This window comes from Salmo salar, chromosome 17 (assembly GCF_965601325.2).
Source record: "Salmo salar chromosome 17, fSalSal1, whole genome shotgun sequence".
Lineage (NCBI taxonomy): Eukaryota > Metazoa > Chordata > Actinopteri > Salmoniformes > Salmonidae > Salmo > Salmo salar.
The window spans coordinates 658,390-681,942 of record NC_138307.1 but is presented as its reverse complement, the minus strand read 5'-3'; the positions used below and the strand labels follow the sequence as shown (position 1 = coordinate 681,942).

Genomic DNA, 23,553 nt, shown 5'->3' with positions numbered 1-23,553 from the left:
AGAGACAGGAAACGCAGGGATAAATACACTGGGGAAAATAAGTGACACCTGGAGGGGGTGGAGACAATCACAGCAACAGGTGAAACAGATCAGGGCGTGACAAAGTTAGGCATACCGAATCTTCACTGTCAATTGTAAATTATAGTTCTTCACGTTTTACCGGTGAAACTGGTATTTGATTGATCTCAACCAGTCGCATGGGAATATACTATGCATTTCAATCTTCATTAATTACTTTTTTGTGAGTGAATTAGAGCAGATGGAGTTAACGAGTTTCTTGTATTTTGTTTCAATCAAAGCATATCCTGCCTAATGGCACGCTCTGAGTTTTGGTGCATTTTTAGGTGACTATTCAGCTTCTGCTAACCATCCTGAAATCTCATAAGAAATGAGGCGGTGTTTTTGGTGTAACAGTAATGTTATAGGCCTACTATGCTATGTTATTACTGTATATTTGGTTCTGTTGTGTAAAATACAAATTCATCATTATGTGATCATGCAAGACATTGATTCAGCTTTGATCTAACTTTACCTCTTCTCACAATGGTGCTCATTTAGTAATCTTCTATTTGTAATAATAATAAGTGATGAGTAAGACTATTAGGCGTAGGCAACAGATCTTGATGAGTATTATTTTAAACGTTTGGAGTGCCCTTCATGGTTCTGAAAGGATAGCCCCAGGATTGTGCAATGATGTTAAATAAGTTGAACCAACTTGTGCTGAATGATAGGTCTGCCATTTGGCCAGTTCAGGACAAATAAATAATTATGTGCAGTATAGCCTAATAGGCGTACGACTATTTCGTATAGCTATATGTAGGCTATAGCCTCATATAAATACAAATACATATCGCTTAATTTCATTGCAATGTTTGAAGGAGAGCTTAAGTTGCGAGTAGGCATGTAATTGCGTTGTGTAGCTTACACTACACTATCATAAATAAACATTGATTTCATTAGTTGAACGCATGGTTACAATATACCCTATTACAGAATAAAAGAAAAGAGGTGAACAATCAATTAATATTATTTATTTGCATAGATTGAAACATGCTATCAAATCAATTGACCAAGTAGTTAAGACATCATTAATACATAGAATTGCAGGAAATGTGCTTTAAAACAGCTATAAAATCTTTAGTGTGGTGTATTCACGCATCTCAATAAACTGTAACCTAAATGTATTATTACCTCCAATTCACATTTCCAATTTCCCAACCTGACATACCAAGCTAGAATGGGGCCCTGAGTCTCAACCAATTGCCAATATACAGTGGGGGGAAAAAGTATTTGATCCCCTGCTGATTTTGTACGTTTGCCCACTGACAAAGAAAGGATCAGTCTATAATTTTAATGGTAGGTTTATTTGAACAGTGAGAGACAGAATAACAACAAAAATATCCAGAAAAACGCATGTCAAAAATGTTATAAATTGATTTGCATTTTAATGAGGGAAATAAATATTTGACCCCTTCTCAATCAGAAGGATTTCTGGCTCCCAGGTGTCTTTTATACAGGTAACGAGCTGAGATTAGGAGCACACTCTTAAAGGGAGTGCTCCTAACCGCAGCTTGTTACCTGTAAAAAATACACCTGTTGTAACGACGGTCGTCAGGAATGGACCAAGGCGCAGCGGGTTGAGTGCTCATAATTAACTTTAATGAAACACTTACACAAACAAAACAAAAACGATGAATACAGACTTGAAGGCACAAGACAGCAATTCAAGTGACAACCTCCCACAAATACAACCACAAACACACCCTAATATATAGGACTCTCAATTAAAGGCAACTAGACAACACCTGCCTTCAATTGAGAGTCCACACCCCAATTAACTAAACATAGAAAACAGACTAACTAGAAAGAACATAGACTAACAGAGCAGTGACCAAAAAACCCCGGAATACATAAATCCACTACCCTCTACATAATACACACACCCCGAACCACATAAACCAAATACCCTCTGCCACGTCCTGACCAGCCTACACTAACAAAATAACCCTCATACTGGTCAGAACGTGACACCCGTCCACAGAAGCAATCAATCAATCAGATTCCAAACTCTCCACCATGGCCAAGACCAAAGAGCTCTCCAAGGATGTCAGGGACAAGATTGTAGACCTACACAGGGCTGGAATAGGCTACAAGACCATCGCCAAGCAGCTTGATGAGAAGGTGACAACAGTTGGTGTGATTATTCACAAATGGAAGAAACACAAATGAACTGTCAATCTCCCTCGGCCTGGGGCTCCATGCAAGATCTCACCTCGTGGAGTTGCAATGATCATGAGAACGGTGAGGAATCACCCCAGAACTACACAGGAGTATCTTGTCAATGATCTCAAGGCAGCTGGGACCATAGTCACCAAGAAAACAATTTGTAACACACTACGCCGTGAAGGACTGAAATCCTGCAGCGCCCGCAAGGTCCCCCTGCTCAAGAATACATATACATGCCCGTCTGAAGTTTGCCAATGAACATCTGAATGACTCAGAGGACAACTGGTGAAAGTGTTGTGGTCAGATGAGACCAAAATGGAGCTCTTTGACATCAACTCAACTCGCCATGTTTGGAGGAGGAGGAATGCTGCCTATGACCCCAAGAACACCATCTCCACCGTCAAACATGGAGGTGGAAACATTATGCTTTGGGGGTGTTTTTCTGCTAAGGGGACAGGACAACTTCACCGCATCAAAGGGACGATGGATGGGGCCATGTACCGTCAAATCTTGGGTGACAACCTCCTTCCCTCAGCCAGGGCATTGAAAATGGGTCGTGGATGGGTATTCCAGCATGACAATGACCCAAAACATGGCCAAGGCAACAAAGGAGTGGCTCAAGAAGAAGCACATTAAGCTCCTGGAGTGGCCTAGCCAGTCTCCAGACCTTAATCCCATAGAAAATCTGTGGAGGGAGCTGAAGGTTCGAGTTGCCAAACATCAGCCTCGAAACCTTCATGACTTGGAGAAGATCTGCAAAGAGGAGTGGGAAAAATCCCTCCTGAGATGTGTGCAAACCTGGTGGCCAACTACAAGAAACATCTGACCTCTGTGATTGCCAACAAGGGTTTTGCCACCAAGTACTAAGTCATGTTTTGCAGAGGGGTCAAATACTTATTTCCCTCAATAAAATGCAAATCAATTTATAACATTTTTGACATGCGTTTTTCTGGATATTTTTGTTGTTATTCTGTCTCTCACTGTTCAAATAAACCTACTATTAAAGTGATAGACTGATCATTTCTTTGTAAGTGGGCAAACGTACAAAATCAGCAGGGGATCAAATACTTTTTTCCCCCACTGTAGGCTAAATATCTCAAGCAGGGCTACAGCAACTTCTACAGAGGGTCAGGCTCCTTGGGCTTTGCGGTGACCGTTCTGGTTTGGTTGTCCTCAGCAGAACGGTGTCGCCATAACCAAGAGGTTACATATCGTTCTGGGTTCCTGTAACGGTCGTCGTATGTAGTAGACCAAGGCGCAGCGGGTTGAGTGCTCATATTTACTTTATTTGAGACACGTAACAAAACCACGACCGACAAACAGTCTTGCAGGCTACACACAGCAATGCAAAAACAACTTCCCACAAAACCCATTACAAAAAACACCCCTCTATATAGGACCTTCAATCAGAGGCAACGAAGAACAGCTGCCTCCAATTGAAGGTCAAACCAATAACCCTAAACATAGAACTAGAAAGACTAGACCAGAACATAGAAATATACTAACATAGAACATAACCAAACACCCCTCTACATAAACACATAGCCCAACAAACCCCGAAACCCTCTAAACAAATACCCCCTGCCATGTCCTGACCAAACTATAATAACAAATAACCCCTTTACTGGTCAGGACGTGACAGTTCCACTGTGCAAGAGGGAGTCTGGAGTTTTATAAACATCACGGCAGACACAAGGTGAAATTAGTTTTATTTTTTCAATGTTCTGATTGGCTAATGTGCACACACAGTTCTTCATCATTCTCACCACCACCAGAGAGAAGACAGGGAAGAAACCACACTTTGCCTATCTATTTGGTTTGTCATTCTATCGTTTTTCATGCAGTTTTTTGTAGTAATTAAATATTTATTTTTCAAGAAATAGTTTTACCAACTCTGTGTATTCTCAAATTGAAAAGTGAGGCATGCTGCTCCCCCGCGCTCCATCAGCACTACAACCCTGGTAAGCAGGTGGACTAATGCATGCAAAATCTTTTGATAAAAACGCTTTATCTGCCTTCACAATGAAAAGTGAAAGAAAAATTCAACCATATATTTTATGCAAAAGATATGTATGTTTCTGAACAGGGATAATGCTGCTTTGTTGACAACATAACAAGCTTTGCAGCACAGGAGTTTGGTGGCACCTTCATTGGGGTGGATGGACTTGTGGTAGTGGTTGGAGCGGAATGGGTAGAAAAATATCAAACACATAGTTTGATGCCATTCCATTCGTTCCGTTCCATACATTATTGTGAGCCGTCCTCCCCTCAGCTGCCTCAACTGCTTTGCAGATTTCTGTTTGATTTGAGCAGGGCGCTCCTCACTCGAGGCTTCACTAGTCACGTTTAGGGCCATAGGCTGGTTCAACCCCAGCCAGCTTAATAGAACTCTGCCAGTCACGTTTTGACCAAGTTCTGTGGGTGAAATGTAAGGGTCTTAATACAGTTGTATTACACAACAGAATGACTGTATAACTTGGATATGCGCTGTCACACTAAGGCCATCAGTGCAAAATGAGCTGTCATGGTGGGGGGGAACAGTTACAGACCGACTGTCTCCACACAATCTCATGCAGGCTCAGTTAAAGGATGCAGCTGTATCGAGAATCTTGGAACTGAAAAGTCAAAGGACTAAGCCTAAACCAACAAGAGTCATACAAAGTCAAACAGTTACTGCAAGAGTGGAAAAGGCTCAATGTCTCACCAGATGGATTATTACAAAGGAAACCGTAAAAAGGACAAAAGTTCTGGTACCAAGTCAGTATAATACACAGATTTACAAGTACTTACAGACACGGTGAAATGGCCCATCTAGGAACAGAAAGAGTGTTGAACTTAGCACAAGAAGGCTTTTATTGGCCGCGCATGCAACATGACATTGAACACTTTATCACTAAAGTGTGTAAGTGTATCAAACAAAAGAAACCCAGTGTAATAACTAGGGCTCCAATGCAACATGTACGAGCTACAGCTCCTTTCGAGATTATTTCAATTGACTGTACATTTGGAGGAAAGCAGAGGGGGCTATGAGTATATTTTAGTTAGTTTAGATAACTACAAAATTTGCACAAGCCTACCCCACCAGAAATAAGTCAGAAAACTGCAGTAAAAAAAGATTTAAGATGTTTTTTTCTCAAAGTTTGGCTTTGTCAAAAATACATCATGAAAAGAGAGTTTGAAATTCAGTTATTCAGAGTCTTGCAGAACTGTACGGGAATAGCCAATTCCAGAACCTCTCCATATCATCCACAGGGGAATCCGGTGGAGAGATTTAACCGTACACTGTTATCAATGTTGCGCACACTAGATGAAGAGAAAAAGGCCAACTGGGGTGATTATCTGAACAAGGTCATTCATGCATATAACTGTACCACCAGTGATGCTATTGGGTTCTCACCATATTTCCTGCTATTTGGAAGGGCTTCACTGCTACTTGTTGACCTTGTCTTTGGGTTACAGATAAAGGAACAGGAGAAATCATACCAGGATTATGCTAAGAAGTGGTAGCAACAGATGGCGGAAGCCTATGACATCATCATTAGAAACATGGAGTAATCAACAGCAAAGGGAAAAGCCTACTACGATCAGAAGAAAATTAGTTTGGTTCTGGTCTCAGGGGATCGTGTACTGGTGAGGAACATGTCAGAACGTGGTTGGCCGGGAAAGCTAAGATCACACTGGGAGGACCAAATACATGTGGTGGTAACCAGGAAAGGTGATGACAGCCCTGTCTGAGGTCAAACCCGAGAGGAGTTCTGCATCGCAATATGCTCATGTCATGTAATTCCCTACCATTTGAGGAACCTGTTGAAACACCCATGTAGAGGTCCGTGGAGAAGGGAACCAACCCTTCTCCACAAGGGGAAGCAGAAAAATGGGCGGTGAGCTGAGTCTGAGAGCTCAGATGAGGATTCTTATCCAGTTTTCATCAATAGGTCACATAGGGATGAAGAGAGCAGACAGAGAGTAGCACACAGCTAGTATCAGATAATAGTGAGGAACGGGGTCAGACTGATAAACTTCACTGTGAAGGAGTGCCAGCCAGTCCTCAGAGAGAGCAAGGAGAGGATGGGGGTAAATATGGAAACAGCTGAGGGCTCAGATTCAATCATCTCATGATGAAGTGGACACTGATTCATTGGGGTCACCAATGACCTTTCCCCGCCGTTCAGCCCGGCAGAGGAGGCCCAGAGACATTCTAACCTATAACACTTTAGGGCTGCCCAGCTCTTATCAGGATACCAACTAGAGATGTTCAGATGTGTATATATATATATATATATATATATATATATATATATATATATATATATATATATATATATATATATATATATATATATGTGTATATATTTTCTCATCTACCTTTACTAATCACAGTGTGATAATGTTTGGTATGGGTTGCGTCTTTGCCCATAAAGGTAGACTGGACATGTCTAGATAGTTATATGGCTGTTAGGCCAATTTTCTCAGTTGTTCTCATGACCAGTACTTACATCCTCTGTTTGTTTTGAGGCCAGTGAAATGTTTGGGACAACATTTCGTTTTTGCAAGGGGTGTTGTAAGGCTTAATACAGTTGTATTCCAGCCACTAGGGGGTACTCTAGGGAAGCCCATGGGAAATAAATAAATATAGTTTAAGTGAATTGGGGAGAGGAAGAATAAGAAACACAAAAAAAGGGCTGTAAACTGCTGTTACATGTGCTGACATGAAGTAAACCATACCTTTCGTGTTGTAGTTTATATTATAAGCTCATAGAAAGGGTAACACAAACAAACTCACAAATGATTGGTTGACAATAGAGCCTCCCACAATGCAGGATGAAGTTGGTGAAGAGGAACTGCAGAAATTTGCAGTCAAAGCTTAATGACCTTTGATCACAAAAGTTAATGCAGTCAGCGAAAGTCTGAAAATGTGTGTTCTCATAATGAAAGGCGACAGAAGTTAACTGCTTTCAAGACTAGGCTGAAACTGCAAGTTAAAATGTGCCTACATTTTTGCATAGATTCCTATTGATTTGTTCTGATACAGTACTTTCCAAGTGGAACACTCGGTGAAACGCGGTGTTCGCGTGCAATCGGAACGTACAGTTAAAACGAACGTAGGTTATTTACGTAGAGATTCTTATTGGTTGATTCTGATACTTTCAAATGGGAAACTCAGAGTTCATGTTTCCGAGTTGACGTGAACGCAGCATCAAACATGTACTGTGACGCACACAACGTAATTTCTTGATAACCAAAATGGAGGACTACTCATCCAAGCAATCAGTTGAAAATCTTGACAATCCTCCTAACAGTCGCTTGTTTCTCGTAACAAGTCGATCAGTTTCAGATGATGTTATTCGAGAGAAATTTTCTGTATTTGGAGAGGTCCAAGGTGTATGGGTCGTTAAGGACAAACAGACGAAAGAATCGAAGGGGATCTCCTATGTTAAATTCGCGAAGTCTTCGGAAGCATGCACCGCCATGGAGGACATGCATGGAAAATGCCTGTTAGATGGAACGAAGCCCATTAAGGTTTGCATGCACATAAATCTAAACTTTATGGACTCATCCTCCAAGTTTCTAACATTAACTATTTCCTTAAGTATTTTTTTTATTTAATTGATTCCATGCTGGGCCCAGTTCACCGATAGCGATGGAATGTAGTTTTACCCATGTTTTAACGATGCACGTTTCCTGCAACTGCCCGAAACATCAAGCAGATAAAATGGTCGCCACAGTGCTTCGTCGAAGGTCAATTCATAAAGTATGGAAAGAAAGGGAGCGCTGTTCTCGGATCAGCTTTCTCCGTTCAAATCTTTCCTCGAAGGTGCATCATGCAGAAATCGCTCCGCCATTTCCTGGTTGCATCTAATAGTTCGCAAACAATGTATGTCTAGAGAATCCATTGTACCATCAAACCGCTGTGACATATTTTCAATAACCAGGGCCGGATGCAATTCCACAATACTTACATGATAGACATTAACTGAATATGTTTTTTAATACCACAAATGACCGAAATGAGTGGCTAATCTGACACTGACAAATTGAGTTCAATCTGGTCTGGAATTCAAACAAACAATAGCTCAGGAACACAGATTGTACAATAGAAGGAAGGTGTGTGTGTGCCAGTCAAAAGTTTGGACGCATCTACTCATTCTAGGGTAATATTTATATTATGTTATATATGTATATTATGTTATATGTATATTATGTTATATGTATATTATATGTATGTTATATATTACATTTACATTACATTTAAGTCATTTAGCAGACGCTCTTATCCAGAGCGACTTACAAAATGGTGCATTCACTTTATGATATCCAGTGGAACAACCACTTTACAATAGTGCATCTAAATCTTTTAAGGGGGGGGGGGGTTAGAAGGATTACTTTATCCTATCCTAGGTATTCCTTAAAGAGGCGGGGTTTCAGGTGTCTCCGGAAGGTGGTGATTGACTCCGCTGTCCTGGCGTCGTGAGGGAGCTTGTTCCACCATTGGGGTGCCAGAGCAGCGAACAGTTTTGACTGGGCTTATATATTTGGATATTTATTTGGATATAACTATGGATTATTTGGAACGAAACCAACATTTGTTATTGAAGTAGAAGTCCTGGGAGTGCATTCTGACGAAGAACAGCAAAGGTAATCCAATTTTTCTTATAGTAAATCTGAGTTTGGTGAGTACCAAACTTGGGTGTCAAAATAGCTAGCCCGTGATGGCGAGCTATGTACTCAGAATATTGCAAAATGTGCTTTCACCGAAAAGCTATTTTAAAATCGGACAACGCGATTGCATAAAGGAGTTGTGTATCTATAATTCTTAAAATAATTGTTATGTTTTTTGTGAACGTTTATCGTGAGTAATTTAGTAAATTCACCGGAAGTGTTCGGTGGAAAGAAAAAAAAGCACATTTTGCAATATTCTGAGTACATAGCTCGGCCATCACGGCTAGCTATTTTGACACCCACCAAGTTTGGGGCTCACTAAACTCAGAATTACTATTAGAAAAATTGGATTACCTTTGCTGTTCTTTATCAGAATGCACTCCCAGGACTGAATTAAAATAATAATATTATTTTGAACATAAATAAGCTGCACATGTCTATAAGCCGCAGGTGCCTACCGGTACATTGAAACAAATGACCTTTACACAGGTTTTAACGAAACACGGCTTGTAACAAAAATAAATAGGCTTTAACGAAACACGGCTTGTAACAAAAATAAAAAATGATCAGTAAGCTTTATTTTGCACTGAGTCAATTCCTCACGCTGCTGTTTCCAACGTCTTATCATCGACTCATTAAGACCAAGCTCCCGTGCAGCAGCTCTATTTCCTTTTCCAACAGCCAGATCAATCGCCTTCAACTTGAAAGCTGCATCATATTTATTTCCCTGTGTCTTTGCCATGATGAGGGTGACAAAATGACTACCGTAATCAGAATGATGGGAAGTTTGAGAGCGCTCAATTTAATCTAAACAGTAAACAAAAAAGTTGTTTGACCTTAACCCATTTGGCAATTTCATTGGTCTAATGAAAGCTTCATGCCGCCAAAAAACTCAGCACGTCACAGAATGTGTTTTTTTGAGAAAAAAAAAAAATTGAAAGCAGGAAAAATCCAAATATTTGCCGCGTCATTGTTTAAGCCGTGGGGTTCAAAGCCTGGGAAAAAACGTGCGGCTTATAGTCCGGAATTTACGGTAATCTTTATGTCCAAATACCTCCATTTGTTTGCGCGTTAGGTTCACTATTCCAAATGCAGAAGGCGCGCGCACTAAAGTCCAGACAAAGTCAAAGTTCTATTACAGTTTGTAGAAACATGTCAAACAATGTGTAGAATCAATCTTTAGGATGTTTTTATCATAAATCTTCAAAAATATTCCAACCGGATTATTCCTTTGTCTTCATAAAGGAAAGAGAACTGAGCTCGTGCTCATGGCCATGCGCGTAACTAAAATAATGACTGACTGCCAGAAACGGCTCTTATTCTTTCCCCATTCACAGTAGAAGCCTGAAACAACATTCTAAAGACTGTTGACATCTAGTGGAAGCCTTAGGAAGTTCAATATGACCCCATAGACACTGTATATTGGATAGGCAATCACTTGGAAAAACTACAAACCTCAGATTTCCACACTTCCTGGTTGGATTTTTTCTCAGGTTTTTGCCTGGCTTATGAGTTCTGTTATACTCAGACATAATTCAAACACTTTTAGAAACTTCAGAGTTTTCTATCCAAATCTACTAATTATATGCATATTCTAGCTTTTGGGCCTGAGTAGCAGGGAGTTTACTCTGGGCACGCTTTTCATCCGGACTTGAAAATACTGCCCCCTACCCCGATGAAGTTAAACAGCCATCACTAACATTGAGTGGCTGCTGCCAACATACTGACTCAAATCTCTAGCCACTTTAATAATACAAAATTAGATGTATCACTAGTCACTTTAAACAATGCCCCAGGTGACCGAGAGCATATAGACTGGATGGATGGATGGATGGATGGATGGATGGATGGATGGATGGATGGATGGATGGATGGATGGACTTGGCCCTAAACTATCTGTAATCTGTAGCCAGTTCTTGTTAAGTCAGCATTTTGTTTTGGGGGGGATAGCATCTAACAACTGGATTTAATACTTTCTTGTGCACGGCTCTGTGATGTAAGGGATGCCGATCTGAATGAGAACAAATATGTACAGTCACGGGTACAGACTTAAGTCAAACTCGTTTGTAATGAAAAACCTAGACTTCTTATTCAAAACCTAGTATATGGTCAAAGTTGGGGGTACGTGGAGAGACTCTGTAATTATGGACCTTTTGTTTTACGCTACAACATCATTACTCATTTAGATTTATTTGCATTAATAAAAGCCCTAGTTGACTATAACTTACTAATGTGTATGTGACCAATACAATTTGATTTGATTTAAAGGATTGTTCCATGTCATTTCAGCAAGCCGTGACTCCCACCATCACAGATTGTTCTGAAATTGTTTCGATTAACATTACAATACATTCACAGCTTTCACAACACACTGTGTGCCCTCAGGCCCACCACTACCACATATCTACATTACTAAATCCGTGTGTATGTATGTTATCGTGTGTATGCGCCAATGTTTGTTGCTTCAGTCTCCGCTGTTCCATAAGGTGTGTTTTTTTTGTTTTTTTAATCAAATTTTACTGCTTGCGTCAGTTACTTGGTGGAATAGAGTTACATGGTGTCATGGCTCTATGTAGTACTATGTGTCTCCCATAGTCTGTTCTGGACTTGGGACTGTGAAGAGACCTCTTATGGCATGTCTTGTGGGGTATGCATGGGTGTCTGAGCTGTGTGCCAGTAGTTTAGACAGACAGCTCGGGGCATTCACCGGGTGAGCTATACCTTTTTAAAGTAAAGATTCACCCATTTTGAGTGTAATATTGTTTTTGTACATCTCTGAATGTCGTTCTATCGATTCCCTGGGTCACTTCATGTTTTTATCTTAGCTATTGCCATTCGATGGATTTATTTAAATGTGTAATAGTTCAATGACATACCTTTATTTACATAATTATTCAGACCCTTTGCTATGAGACTTGAAATTGAGCTCTGGTGCAACCTGTTTCCATTTATCATCCTTGAGATGTTTCTGCAACTTGATCGTGGTTCACCTGTTGATTTAGACATAGTTTGGAAAGGCACACACCTGTCTATATAAGGTCCCACAGTTGACAGTGCATGTCAGTGCAAAAACCAAGCCATGAGGTCGAAGGAATTGTCCATAGAGCACCAAGACAGGATTATGTCGAGGAACCGATCTGGGGAAGGATACAAAAAATGATCAAGAACCCAATGGTCACTCTGACAGAGCTGCTGATGGGTGACCCTTCCAGAACAACCATCTCTGCAGCACTCCACCAATCCAATTGGGCCTTTATGGTAGAGTGGCCAGACGGAAGGCACAACAGCCTGCTTGGAGTTTGCCAAAAGGCACCTAAAGGACTCTGACCATGACAAACAAGATTCTATGGTCTGATGAAAGCAAGATTGAATTCTTTGGTCTTGAATGCCAAGCATCACATCTGGAGGAAAACTGGCACCATCCCTGCGGTGATTAATGGTGGTGGCAGCATCATCCTGTGGGGATATTTTTCAGCAGCAGGGACTGGGAGATTAGTCAGGATTCAGGCAAGTGGCACTAAGTTCAGAGATACTTGATGAAAACCTGTTCTATAGCGCTCAGGACCTCAGACTGGGGCGAAGGTTCACCTTCCAACGGGACAACGACCATAATCACACAGCCAACACAACGCAGAAGTGGCTTTGGGACAAGTCTCGGGCTTGAACCCGATCGACCATCTCTGGAGAGTCCTGAAAATAGCTTTGCAGCGACACTCCCCATCCAACCTGACAGCTTGAAGATCTGCAGAGAAGAATGGGAGAAACTCCACTAATACAGGTGTGCAAAGCTTGTAGCGTCATACCCAAGAAGACCTTAAGGCTGTAATCTCTGCCAAAGGTGCTTCAACAAAATACTGAGTAAAGGGTCTGAATATTTTTTCTAATATTGCAAAAATATTCAACTGTTTTTGCTTTGTCATTATGGGGTGTTGTGTGTAGATTGAGGAAAAAAACCCACAATTGAATCCATTTTAGAGTAAGGCTGTAATGTAAGAAATTGTGGAAAAAGTCAAGGGGTCTGAATACTTCCCAAATGCACTGTATACAAGTTATGCATTTTGACTGAATATGACCACTGTTTTCAGGTGTTCATTGCCCAGTCAAGGTCCTCTGGTAGACACAGAGATGTGGAGGATGAAGAGCTCACCAGAATATTTGTAAAGATTCCCAAAACATTCACAGAAGAAGATCTGAAAGACACGTTCAAGGTACGAGGTCCATTGCATTGCATTTTATCACTTGGTGAAATATTTCTGGCCAAAGTGACCAGCCTTACATTTTAGTCATTTAGCAGACGCTTGCTCAAGGGCACATCGACACACCTTGTCGGCTCGGGGATTTGAACCAGCAAACTTTCCGTTACTGGCTCAATGCTCTAAACACCTGCAGCCCTTAAGATAGCAGACCATTATAGATAATGCTCTTTTTTTATATATTTTTTGCTTGTAGGAGTATGGGGACATAGAATACTGTGTGATCATAAAGAATAAAACCACGGGGGAGAGCAAAGGCTTGGGATATGTGAGGTATCATAAGCCATCACAAGCAGCCATTGCCATTGAGAACTGTGATAGAGGTAAGCTGGCATCAGCCCTTTCATTGAAGCCTCAGAAGGATAAACTCAAGTTAAAACACTTTCCCTTTCAATGATTTCACTGTAGAATTTCATTTGTATCAATGTAACCCTTGTTTGTGCAACCAGCCTACAGGGCTGTTCTTGCTGAGCCCCGAAGCAAGAACTCATCTGCAGATAATGACTATCACAGCAGTGGCAGAGCAGAGCACATGTCAAGTGACCTGGGAATGAACCCCTATTCCTTTGGAGTGTGTATGTGAAGTACTTCATTCTGATTCAGAATGTCACCTTTGCTTTCATTTGCTTTAATCTAGCTGTGGTCTTACATCTTCTGTGCTCCCTACCTGACAGCTGACACTGGCAGTTATGCCGTAACTGACTACCGATCCAGTGACCTCATCACCAGGTGCCTAATGGTTTCCTCGAGAGCTAGTGTTACCCAGGAGCAGATTTATGGCCTCTTTGACCTCATACCAGGGATGGATTACTGTGAGATGCAGCGGGATCATTGTGGGCTCAACAAAGGTATTATACATTGATAATTATGTATTTAATAGGAGAAGATGTGGTTAAATAAAATGAGTCACACATTGATTTATCAAGAGTAACACTTTAGTTTATAGATGTCTTTATATTAATGTCTATGTTCATAATGCTTATAAGACATTCTGGAATAAGCCTACTCATTATTTTTGTTAATATACATATTTTTTTACATTCTTATGTAGTGTTACCCACAAAGATTAACACTCCTAATTTTGTATTTAAATTGTTCACATTAATGTTGTTTATGATGTTGCTCATGATGCATGTAAAATGTTTTAATGCCCCCCCCAGGACATGCTGTGATTCGCTACAACAACCTGGGCTCTGCCGTCTACGCTAAAGAGAAGCTGAATGGCTTTGAGTATCCCCCTGGAAACCGCCTCATCGTGGCCCACATAGAGGATGGAGAAGACAGGACCAGGTACAGACTTATCATGTGATGATACACTTAAAATGTGTCAAATGTCTTGATTTTTGTCTATCAATAATGATAATAGATTTATTTGAAAGTAATACGCTTTAAAGCATGATCTTTAGGTTTATTTGATCTTGTACACATTCATTGCTAAAGACCTACTCCAGCCATCCACTCACCCAATTAATGACATGATTTACCTGAGACTGGAAACTTTCGATGTCAGTTACTGGGCATTAGTTAGTTGTTTAGTTGTCGCCGATGTTGTTGAAAGATAGACTAAACTATTAGGATCCCCATTAGCTACTGCACATGCAGCAGCTACTCTTCCTGGGTTCCACATACAAATACATGAAAGTACAGAACAGTTATAGACAAGAACACAAGATATTACACCTGTATATGTATGTATATATGAAAGACACCAAGAGACAACAAAGACACAATTTACACTACATGTTAAGTTTGATCTCATTTAGTCGATTGTTTGGTTGACTGAGATCTCTTTAGTCGAGCAATCGCAATTAAAAAATAATAAAAAATTCATAGTGCACAAGACACCTATCTGATTCGCGCCTGTCTCAGTGGACTTATCCATTGCGAAGGCCACGGGGATGGCGCAGTACATCACTCTAAGACATAAAATTGTATATGTTATATTATGTAAAAATAATGGTGCAACACTAATATGCCTAGTTAAATAAAGGTACAAAAATATATATAATTATAACATGCGCTTTCTCCCGCGTTAGATACGTTCGCTGTCTGTTGGTTCTAAAACATAATCTTCAGTACACCGTAGAATTGGCGCCATTTCCTATGTTGCTATGTGCATAAAAGTTAACCAGCATATTGGGTTTGAGAACAATGCGGTGGAGGCTGCAGCGGCAGAGATGAGGAAACAGCCCTTGCCTTAGCCTAATTGTCTAAGAAATTGAGGAGAGAGGAAACTCCAAATGAATTAGGTCTATAATCAATAGCCTAACTGTTAAATATGCCTGGCTTTATGAATCATCCATATACAGTGCATTCATACAAGTATTCAGACCCCTTTATTTTTTCCCACATTTTGTTATGTTACAGCCTTATTTTAAAATGGTTTACATGGATCAATGTACACACAATATCCCATAATGACAAAGCGAAAACAGGTGTTTAGATTATTTTTGCAAATGTATTAAAAATAAAAAACATGCCTTACATAAGGATTCAGACCCTTTGCTATGAGACTTGAAATTGAGCTCTGGTGCATCCTGTTTCCATTGATCATCCTTGATGTTTCTACAACTTGAATGGAGTCCACCTGTGGTAAATTCAATTGATTGGACATGATTTGGAAAGGTCAGGGAGGTGACCAAGAACCTGGTGGTCACACTTACAGAGCTCCAGAGTTGCTCTGTTGAGATGGGAGAATCTTCCAGAAGGACAACCATCTCTGCAGTACTCCACCAATTAGGCCTTTATGGTAGAGTGGCCAGACGGAAGCCACTCCTCATTAAAAGGAACATGACAGCCCGCTTGGAGTTTGCCAAAAGGCACCTAAAGATTCTCGAACCATGAGAAACATGATTCTCTGGTCTGATAAAACCAAGATTGAACTCTTGGTACTGAATGCCAAGCGTTATGTCTGGAGGAAACCTGGCACCATCCCTACAGTGAAGCATGGCAGTATCATGCTGTGGGGATGTTTTTCAGCGACAGGGACTGGGAGACTGCTCCGTTCTCTCGATCCTGAATAAAGTACAGAGATCCTTCATGAAAGCCTGCTCTGGAGAGACCTGAAAATAGCTGTGCAGCGATGCTCCCCATACAACCTGACAGAGCTTAAGACGAATGGGAGAAACTCCCCAAATTTGAAGTGTCATACCCAAGAAGACTCGTGGCTGTAATCGCTGCCAAAAGTGCTTCAACAAAGTACTGAGTAAAGGGTCTGAATACTTATGTAAATGTGTTTAAAAAATGTTTATTTTTAATTTATCTTTATACATTTGCATATTTCTTAACCTCTATGGGCTAGGTGGGACGCAAGCGTCCCACCCGTGGTGCACTCCATCAACAGCAGGTGCATTTCAAGAGCGGCAAATTTGAATCCAAATAAATGTCAAAATTCAAATTTTTCAAACATACAACTATTTTACACCCTTTGAAAGATAAACATCTCCTTAATCTAACCACGTTTTACGATTTCAAAAAGGTTTTACGGCGAAAGCATAAATTTAGAGTATGTTAGGACAGTACATTTACAAGAGTTGTGTGTAATGTTTTGTCAATTCAAAGACAGGGTCACCAAAACCATAAAACCAGCTAAAATGATGCACTAACCTTTTACAATCTCCATCAGATGACACTCCTAGGACATTATGTTAGACAATGCATGCATTTTTAGTTCTATCAAGTTCATATTTATATCCAAAAACAGCGTTTTACTATGGCATTGATGTTGAGGAAATCGTTTCCCTCCAATAACCGGCAGTCAAGTCAGCGTCACAAATTAAATAATTAAAATTAGAAAACATTGGTAAAATATTATATTGTCATTTAAAGAATTATAGATTTACATCTCTTGAACGCAATCAACTTGCCAGATTTAAAAATAACCTTACTGGGAAATCACACTTTGCAATAATCTGAGCACTGCGCCCAGAAAAATACGCGTTGCGATACAGACTAGACGTCATGTTGGGGAGATCTAAAATCGAAAATACTATGTAAATAATCCATTACCTTTGATTCTCTTCATCAGATGTCACTTCCAGGTATCACAGGTCCATAACGAATGTAGTTTTGTTCAAAAAAGCTCATCATTTATGTCCAAAAATCTCCGTCTTGTTAGCACATGATCTAAGCCAGCCGGACTTCTCGTCATGAACGAGGGGAAAAAATATATTTACGTTCGTTCAAACATGTCAAACGTTGTATAGCATAAATCATTAGGGCCTTTTTTAACCAGAACATGAATAATATTCAAGGTGGACGAATGCATACTCTTTTATAACGTATTGGAACGAGGGTACCCAACATGAACTCGCGCGCCAGGTGTCTAATGGGCCATCATCGTTCCATGGCTCTTGTTCGGTCAGATCTCCCTCCAGAAGACTCAAAACACTTTAAAGGCTGGTGACATCTAGTGGAAGCAATAGGAAGTGCCAAAATATTCCTCAGCCCCTGTGTTTTTCAATGGGATAGGTTTAAAGGTAATACAACACATCAGGTATCCACTTCCTGTCAGAAAATGTCTCAGGGTTTTGCCTGCCAAATGAGTTCTGTTATACTCACAGACACCATTCAAACAGTTTTAGAAAATTTAGGGTGTTTTCTATCCATATGTAATAAGTATATGCATATTCTAGTTACTGGGTAGGAGTGGTAACCAGATTAAATCGGGTATGTTTTTTTTATCCAGCCGTGTCAATACTGCCCCCTAGCCCTAACAGGTTAACCTGTTTTTGCTTTGTCATTATGGGATGTTGTGTGTAGATTGAGGGGTAAAAAAATCTATTTAATCAATTTTAGAATAAGGCACCTAACAATGTGGAAAAAGTCAAGGGGTCTGAATACTTTCCAAAGGCACTGTATAAGTATAATATTGCCACTGACTGTGTGTGTGAGAGAGCGCGAGGACACCTTTGGCCATTAGTTTATTTATATATATTTTTTTAGGGGGTAGTTTTTTTTCGGCCATTCGTTTTTGAGTTGGTCTTTGTTGGGATAGTATTTACCAAAACTGATGGTTGCCATGGCACCATCGGGGTATCCCCACGAGATGGGAAGCCCACCTGCCTACTCTGCCCCTTCAGTACTGTTACACCATATCTTCTTAAGCAATAAAGCTGTTCCTTGACTCAATACTGTTGAAGCTGCAATGTACAAGTACACACCCTGTATAGGATGCTAGTCTATTGCAGGGCCTTACCCACAATCTATCTTGAGTGCCAGGCAGAGACTTATCTGGTCCCATTTTTACAGTCTGGTATGACTCTGCCAGTGGTCAAACTGTCCAACCTTCAAATCTCAGGGAGGACACTGACAAGGGCGCTGAATTGGTTATGCAAGCCAAAGGTATAAATGATATTGTTCCATGTTGACTGAGGCATGCACAATTAAACATCACTATTTTATTAAGGATCTATTTTACTGGCTACCCTTGGTGATCTGAGAGAGACATTGTCCTACATGTAACAGTTATTCTTGTTCTTAGTTATGATCTTATTTACTATCTACAGTGTTCAACTACTGTAGGTTTCTTTGTTAATGGTTTCTAACATGATTTAAATTTACGTCATTTAGCAGACGCAACCACTTTACAATAGTACATCTATATCTTTTTTTTGGGGGGGGGGGGGGGGGGGTTACAAGGATTACTTTATCCTATCCCAGGTATTCCTTAACCTCTCTAGGGTAGGGGGCAGTATTTGCACGGCCGGATAAAAAACTTACCCGATTTCATCTGGATATTACTACTGCCCAGAAACTAGAATATGCATATAATAATTGTTTGATTTGGATAGAAAACACCCTAAAGTTTCAAACTGTTTGAATGGTGTCTGAGTATAACATAACTCATATGGCAGGCAAAAACCTGAAGATTCCTTACAGGAAGTGCCCTCTCTGACCATTTCTTGGCCTTCTACACTCTCTTTATTGAAAACTGAGGATCTTTGCTGTAACGTGACACTTCCTACGGCTCTCAGAAGGGCGGCAAAACGTTGAATGGTGACTTTGCAGGCCATGGCTGAAAAACAGTAGCGCATTTGGATAGTGGTCGATCAGAGAACAATGAGACTGGAGGCGCGTGCACGAGCCGACACCATGTTTTTATTTTTTCGTCTTTGAACGAAAACAGGGTTTCCCGGTCTGAATATTATCGCTTTTTTACGAGAAAAATCGCATAAAAATTGATTTTAAACAGCGGTTGACATGCTTCGAAGTACGGTAATGGAATATTTTGAATTTTTTTTGTCACGAAAACGCGTCGGGCGCATCAACCTTCGGATAGTGTCTTGAACGCACGAACAAAACAGAGGATTTTTTAACCAAACCAACATTTGTTATTGAAGTAGAAGTCCTGGGAGTGCATTCTGACGAAGAACAGCAAAGGTAATCCAATTTTTCTTATAGTAAATATGAGTTTGAGGGCCAAACTTGGTGGGCGTCAAAATAGCTAGCCCGTGATGGCGAGCTATATACTCAGAATATTGCAAAATGTGATTTTTGCCGAAAAGCTATTTTAAAATCGGACATGGCGATTGCATAAAGGAGTTCTGTATCTATAATTCTTAAAATAATTTGTTTTTTGTTAACGTTTATCGTGAGTAATTTAGTAAATTCCCTGGAAGTTTGCGGTGGGTATGCTAGTTCTGAACGTCACATGCTAATGTAAAAAGCTGGTTTGATATAAATATGAACTTGATTGAACAAAACATGCATGTATTGTATAACATAATGTCCTAGGAGTGTCATCTGATGAAGATCATCAAAGATTAGTGGTGAATTTAGCTGTGGTTTGGGTTCATGTGACATTATATGCTAGCTTGAAAAATGGGTGTCTGATTATTTCTGGCTGGGTACTCTGCTGACATAATCTAATGTTTTGTTTTCTTTGTAAAGCCTTTTTGAAATCGGACAGTGTGGTTAGATTAACGAGAGTCTTGTCTTTAAAATGGTGTAAAATAGTCATATGTTTGAGAAATTGAAGTAATAGCATTTCTAAGGTATTTGAATGTCGCACCACGGGATTCCACTGGCTGTTGAGTAGGTTGGACGATTTCATCCCACATACCCTAGAGAGGTTAAAGAGGTGGGGTTTCAGGTGTCTCCGGAAGGTGGTGATTGACTCCGCTGTCCTGGCGTCGTGAGGGAGCTTGTTCCCGCTAAGCGGGAACTGTGCTTCCGCAGAGGATTGGGGGCCAGCAGGCCAGAGGTCAATGAACGCAGTGCCCTTGTTTGGGTGTAGAGACTGATCAGAGCCTGAAGGTTCCCCTCACAGCTCCGTAGGCAAGCACCATGGTCTTGAAGCAGATGCGAGCTTCAACTGGAAGCCAGTGGATTGTGCGGAGGAGCGGGGTGACGTGAGAGAACTTGGGAAGGTTGAACACCAGACGGGCTACGGCGTTCTGGATGAGTTGTAGGGGTTTAATGGCACAGGCAGGGAGCCCCGCCAACAGCGAGTTGCAGTAATCCAGACGGGAGATGACAAGTGCCTGGATTAGGACCTGCGCCGCTTCCTGTGTGAGGCAGGGTCGTACTCTGCGAATGTTGTAGAGCATGAACCTACAGGATCGGGTCACCGCCTTGATGTTAGCGGAGAACAACAGGGTGTTGTCCAGGGTCACGCCAAGGCTCTTAGCACTCTGGGAGGAGGACACAATGGAGTTGTCAACCGTGATGGCGAGATCATGGTCCTTCCCCGGGAGGAAGAGCAGCTCCGTCTTGCCGAGGTTCAGCTTGAGGTGGTGATATGTCTGCCAGAGATGCGATTCGCCACCTGGTTATCAGAAGGGGGAAAGGAGAAGATTAATTGTGTGTCTGCGTAGCAATGATAGGAGAGACCATGTGAGGATATGACAGAGCCAAGTGACTTGGTGTATAGCGAGAATAGGAGAGGGCCTAGAACTGAGCCCTGATGGACACCAGTGGTGAGAGCACGTGGTGTGGAGACGGATTCTCGCCATGCCACCTGGTAGGAGTGACCTGTCAGGTAGAACGCAATCCAAGAGTGAGCCTGCTCCAGAGATGCCCAACTCGGAGAGGGTGGAGAGGAGGATCTGATGGTTCACAGTATCAAAAGCAGCAGATGGGTCTAGAAGGATGAGAGAGAGTTAGCTTTAGCAGTGCGGAGAGCCTCCGTGACACAGAGAAGAGCAGTCTCAGTTGAATGACCAGTCTTGAAACCTGACTGATTTGGATCAAGAAGGTCATTCTGAGAGAGATAGCAGGAGCTGGCCAAGAGTTTTGGAGAGAAAAGAAAGAAGGGATACTGGTCTGTAGTTGTTGACATCGGAGGGATCGAGTGTAGGTTTTTTGAGATGGGGTGCAACTCTCGCTCTCTTGAAGACGGAAGGGACGTAGCCAGCGGTCAAGGATGAGTTGATGAGCGGGGTGAGGTAAGGGAGAAGGTCTCCGGAAATGGTCTGGAGAAGAGGAGGGGATAGGTTCAAGCGGGCAGGTTGTTGGGCTGCCGGCCGTCACAAGTCGCAAGATTTCATCTGGAGAGAGAGGGGAGAAAGAGGTCAAAGCATAGGGTAGGGCAATGTGAGCAGGACCAGCGGTGTTGTTTGACTTAACAAACGAGGATCGGATGTTGTCAACCTTCTTTTCAAAATGGTTGACGAAGTCATCCGCAGAGAGGGGGGGGGGGGGGGGTTCAGGAGGGAGGAGAAGGTGGCAAAGAGCTTCCTAGGGTTAGAGGCAGAATTTAGAGTGGTAGAAAGTGGCTTTAGCAGCAGAAACAGGAGGAAAATGTAGAGAGGGTTGAATGAAAAGATGCCAGGTCCGCACGGAGGCTAGTTTTCCTCCATTTCCGCTAGGCTGCCCGGAGCCCTGTTCTGTGAGCTCGCAATGAGTCGTCAAGCCACGGAGCAGGAGGGGATGACCGAGCCGGCCCGGGAGGATAGGGGACATAGAGTCAAAGGATGCAGAAAGGGAGGAGAGGAGGGTTTAGGAGGCAGAGTCAGGAGATTGGTTGGAGAAGGATTGAGCAGAGGGAAGAGATGATAGGATGGAAGAGGAGAGAGTAGCAGGAGAGAGAACGAAGGTTGTGACGGCGCAATACCATCTGAGTAGGGGCAGAGTGAGTAGTGTTGGAGGAGAGCGAGAGGGAAAAGGATACAAGGTAGTGGTCGGAGACCTGGAGGGGAGTTGCAGTGAGATTAGTAGAAGAACAGCGTCTAGTAAAGATGAGGTCAAGCGTATTGCCTGCCTTGTGAGTAGGGGGGGGACGGTGAGAGGGTGAGGTCAAAAGAGGAGAGGAGTGGAAAGGAGGCAGAGAGAAATTAGTCAAAGGTAGACGTAGGGAGGTTAAAGTAACCCAGAACTGTGAGGGGTGAGCCATCCTCAGGAAAGGAACTTATCAAGGCGTCAAGCTCATTGATGAACTCTAAGGGAACCTGGAGGGCGATAGATGATAAGGATGTTAAGCTTGAATGGGCTAGTGACTGTGACAGCATGGAATTCAAAGGAGGCGATAGACAGATGGGTCAGGGGAGAAAGAGAGAATGTCCACTTGGGAGAGATGAGGATTCCAGTGCCACCACCCCGCTGACCAGATGCTCTCGGGGTATGCGAGAACACGTGGTCAGACGAGGAGAGAGCAGTAGGAGTAGCAGTGTTTTCTGTGGTAATCCATGTTTCCTTCAGTGCCAAGAAGTCGAGGGACTGGAGGGTAGCATAGGCTGAGATGAACTCTGCCTTGTTGGCCGCAGACCGGCAGTTCCAGAGGCTGCCGGAGACCTGGAACTTCACGTGGGTTTTGCGCGCTGGGACCACCAGGTTAGAGTGGCAGCGGGCCACGCGGTGTGAAGCGTTTGTATGGCCTGTGCAGAGGGGAGAGAACAGAGATAGACAGACACATAGTGGAGAGGCTACGCTAATGCAAAGGAGATTGGAATGAAAATTAACTAAACAACTGGGGAAGCGAGAGAGCAGGGCCTCCCTCACTAACCATTCAATGAAACACTCAAATATAACTTTTCCAACTTCCACTTTAAAAATTATAATTGATGTTAACTACAGTGGTTCAATGTTTCCAGGAATAGGCTCAAACTTAGTTCATTCAGCTAGATAACTTGGTACAGTATTCTTCCGTGAAACCCACCCAGTGCACCGTATCCTATGACGCCGTAGCTAACTAGCATGCTAGCATCCAATAACACACGGTTAGCACCAATACTTGGTTACAACAAACTACCAATGGATGATTGGCAGAACCTCATTATAGAACATGTTATTGAACGTGTGACTAGTGGTACCTCGGGGGGGGGGGGGGGGTCAGGACATCAATGCATCGTTCAGCCATTTTGGTTCTCTTGCTCATGGTAGAGCATCTTTACTTGTCTGGTGGTGGGCAGCAGCATCTGGAAGACAGGAGGGGGCAGCGTTTGCTGGAGGAGCTGCTCGGGTTGCCTGTACACAG

The 23,553-nt window shown here is 42.0% G+C and overlaps 1 protein-coding gene across 4 annotated transcripts in view; it reads left to right on the top strand.

Moving 5' to 3' along the window:
* The first annotated feature begins 7,420 nt into the window (after positions 1-7,420).
* The window catches only part of LOC106575066 (RNA-binding protein 45), a 50,734-nt gene continuing 34,601 nt past the window's right edge, over positions 7,421-23,553 (top strand). For 3 of the 4 annotated variants that reach the window (XR_006759967.2, XR_006759966.2, XM_014151213.2), the window contains exons 1-6: positions 7,421-7,746; positions 12,972-13,094; positions 13,336-13,462; positions 13,589-13,714; positions 13,814-13,987; positions 14,300-14,429. Coding sequence is in view for 2 of the 4 variants with exons in the window: in XM_014151213.2 (XP_014006688.1) it covers positions 7,471-7,746; positions 12,972-13,094; positions 13,336-13,462; positions 13,589-13,714; positions 13,814-13,987; positions 14,300-14,429 (956 nt within the window). In the remaining 2 variants the exon portion in view is untranslated. The remainder of the gene's footprint in view (positions 7,747-12,971; positions 13,095-13,335; positions 13,463-13,588; positions 13,715-13,813; positions 13,988-14,299; positions 14,430-23,553) is intronic. The other variant, XM_014151211.3, reaches the window with a different exon arrangement.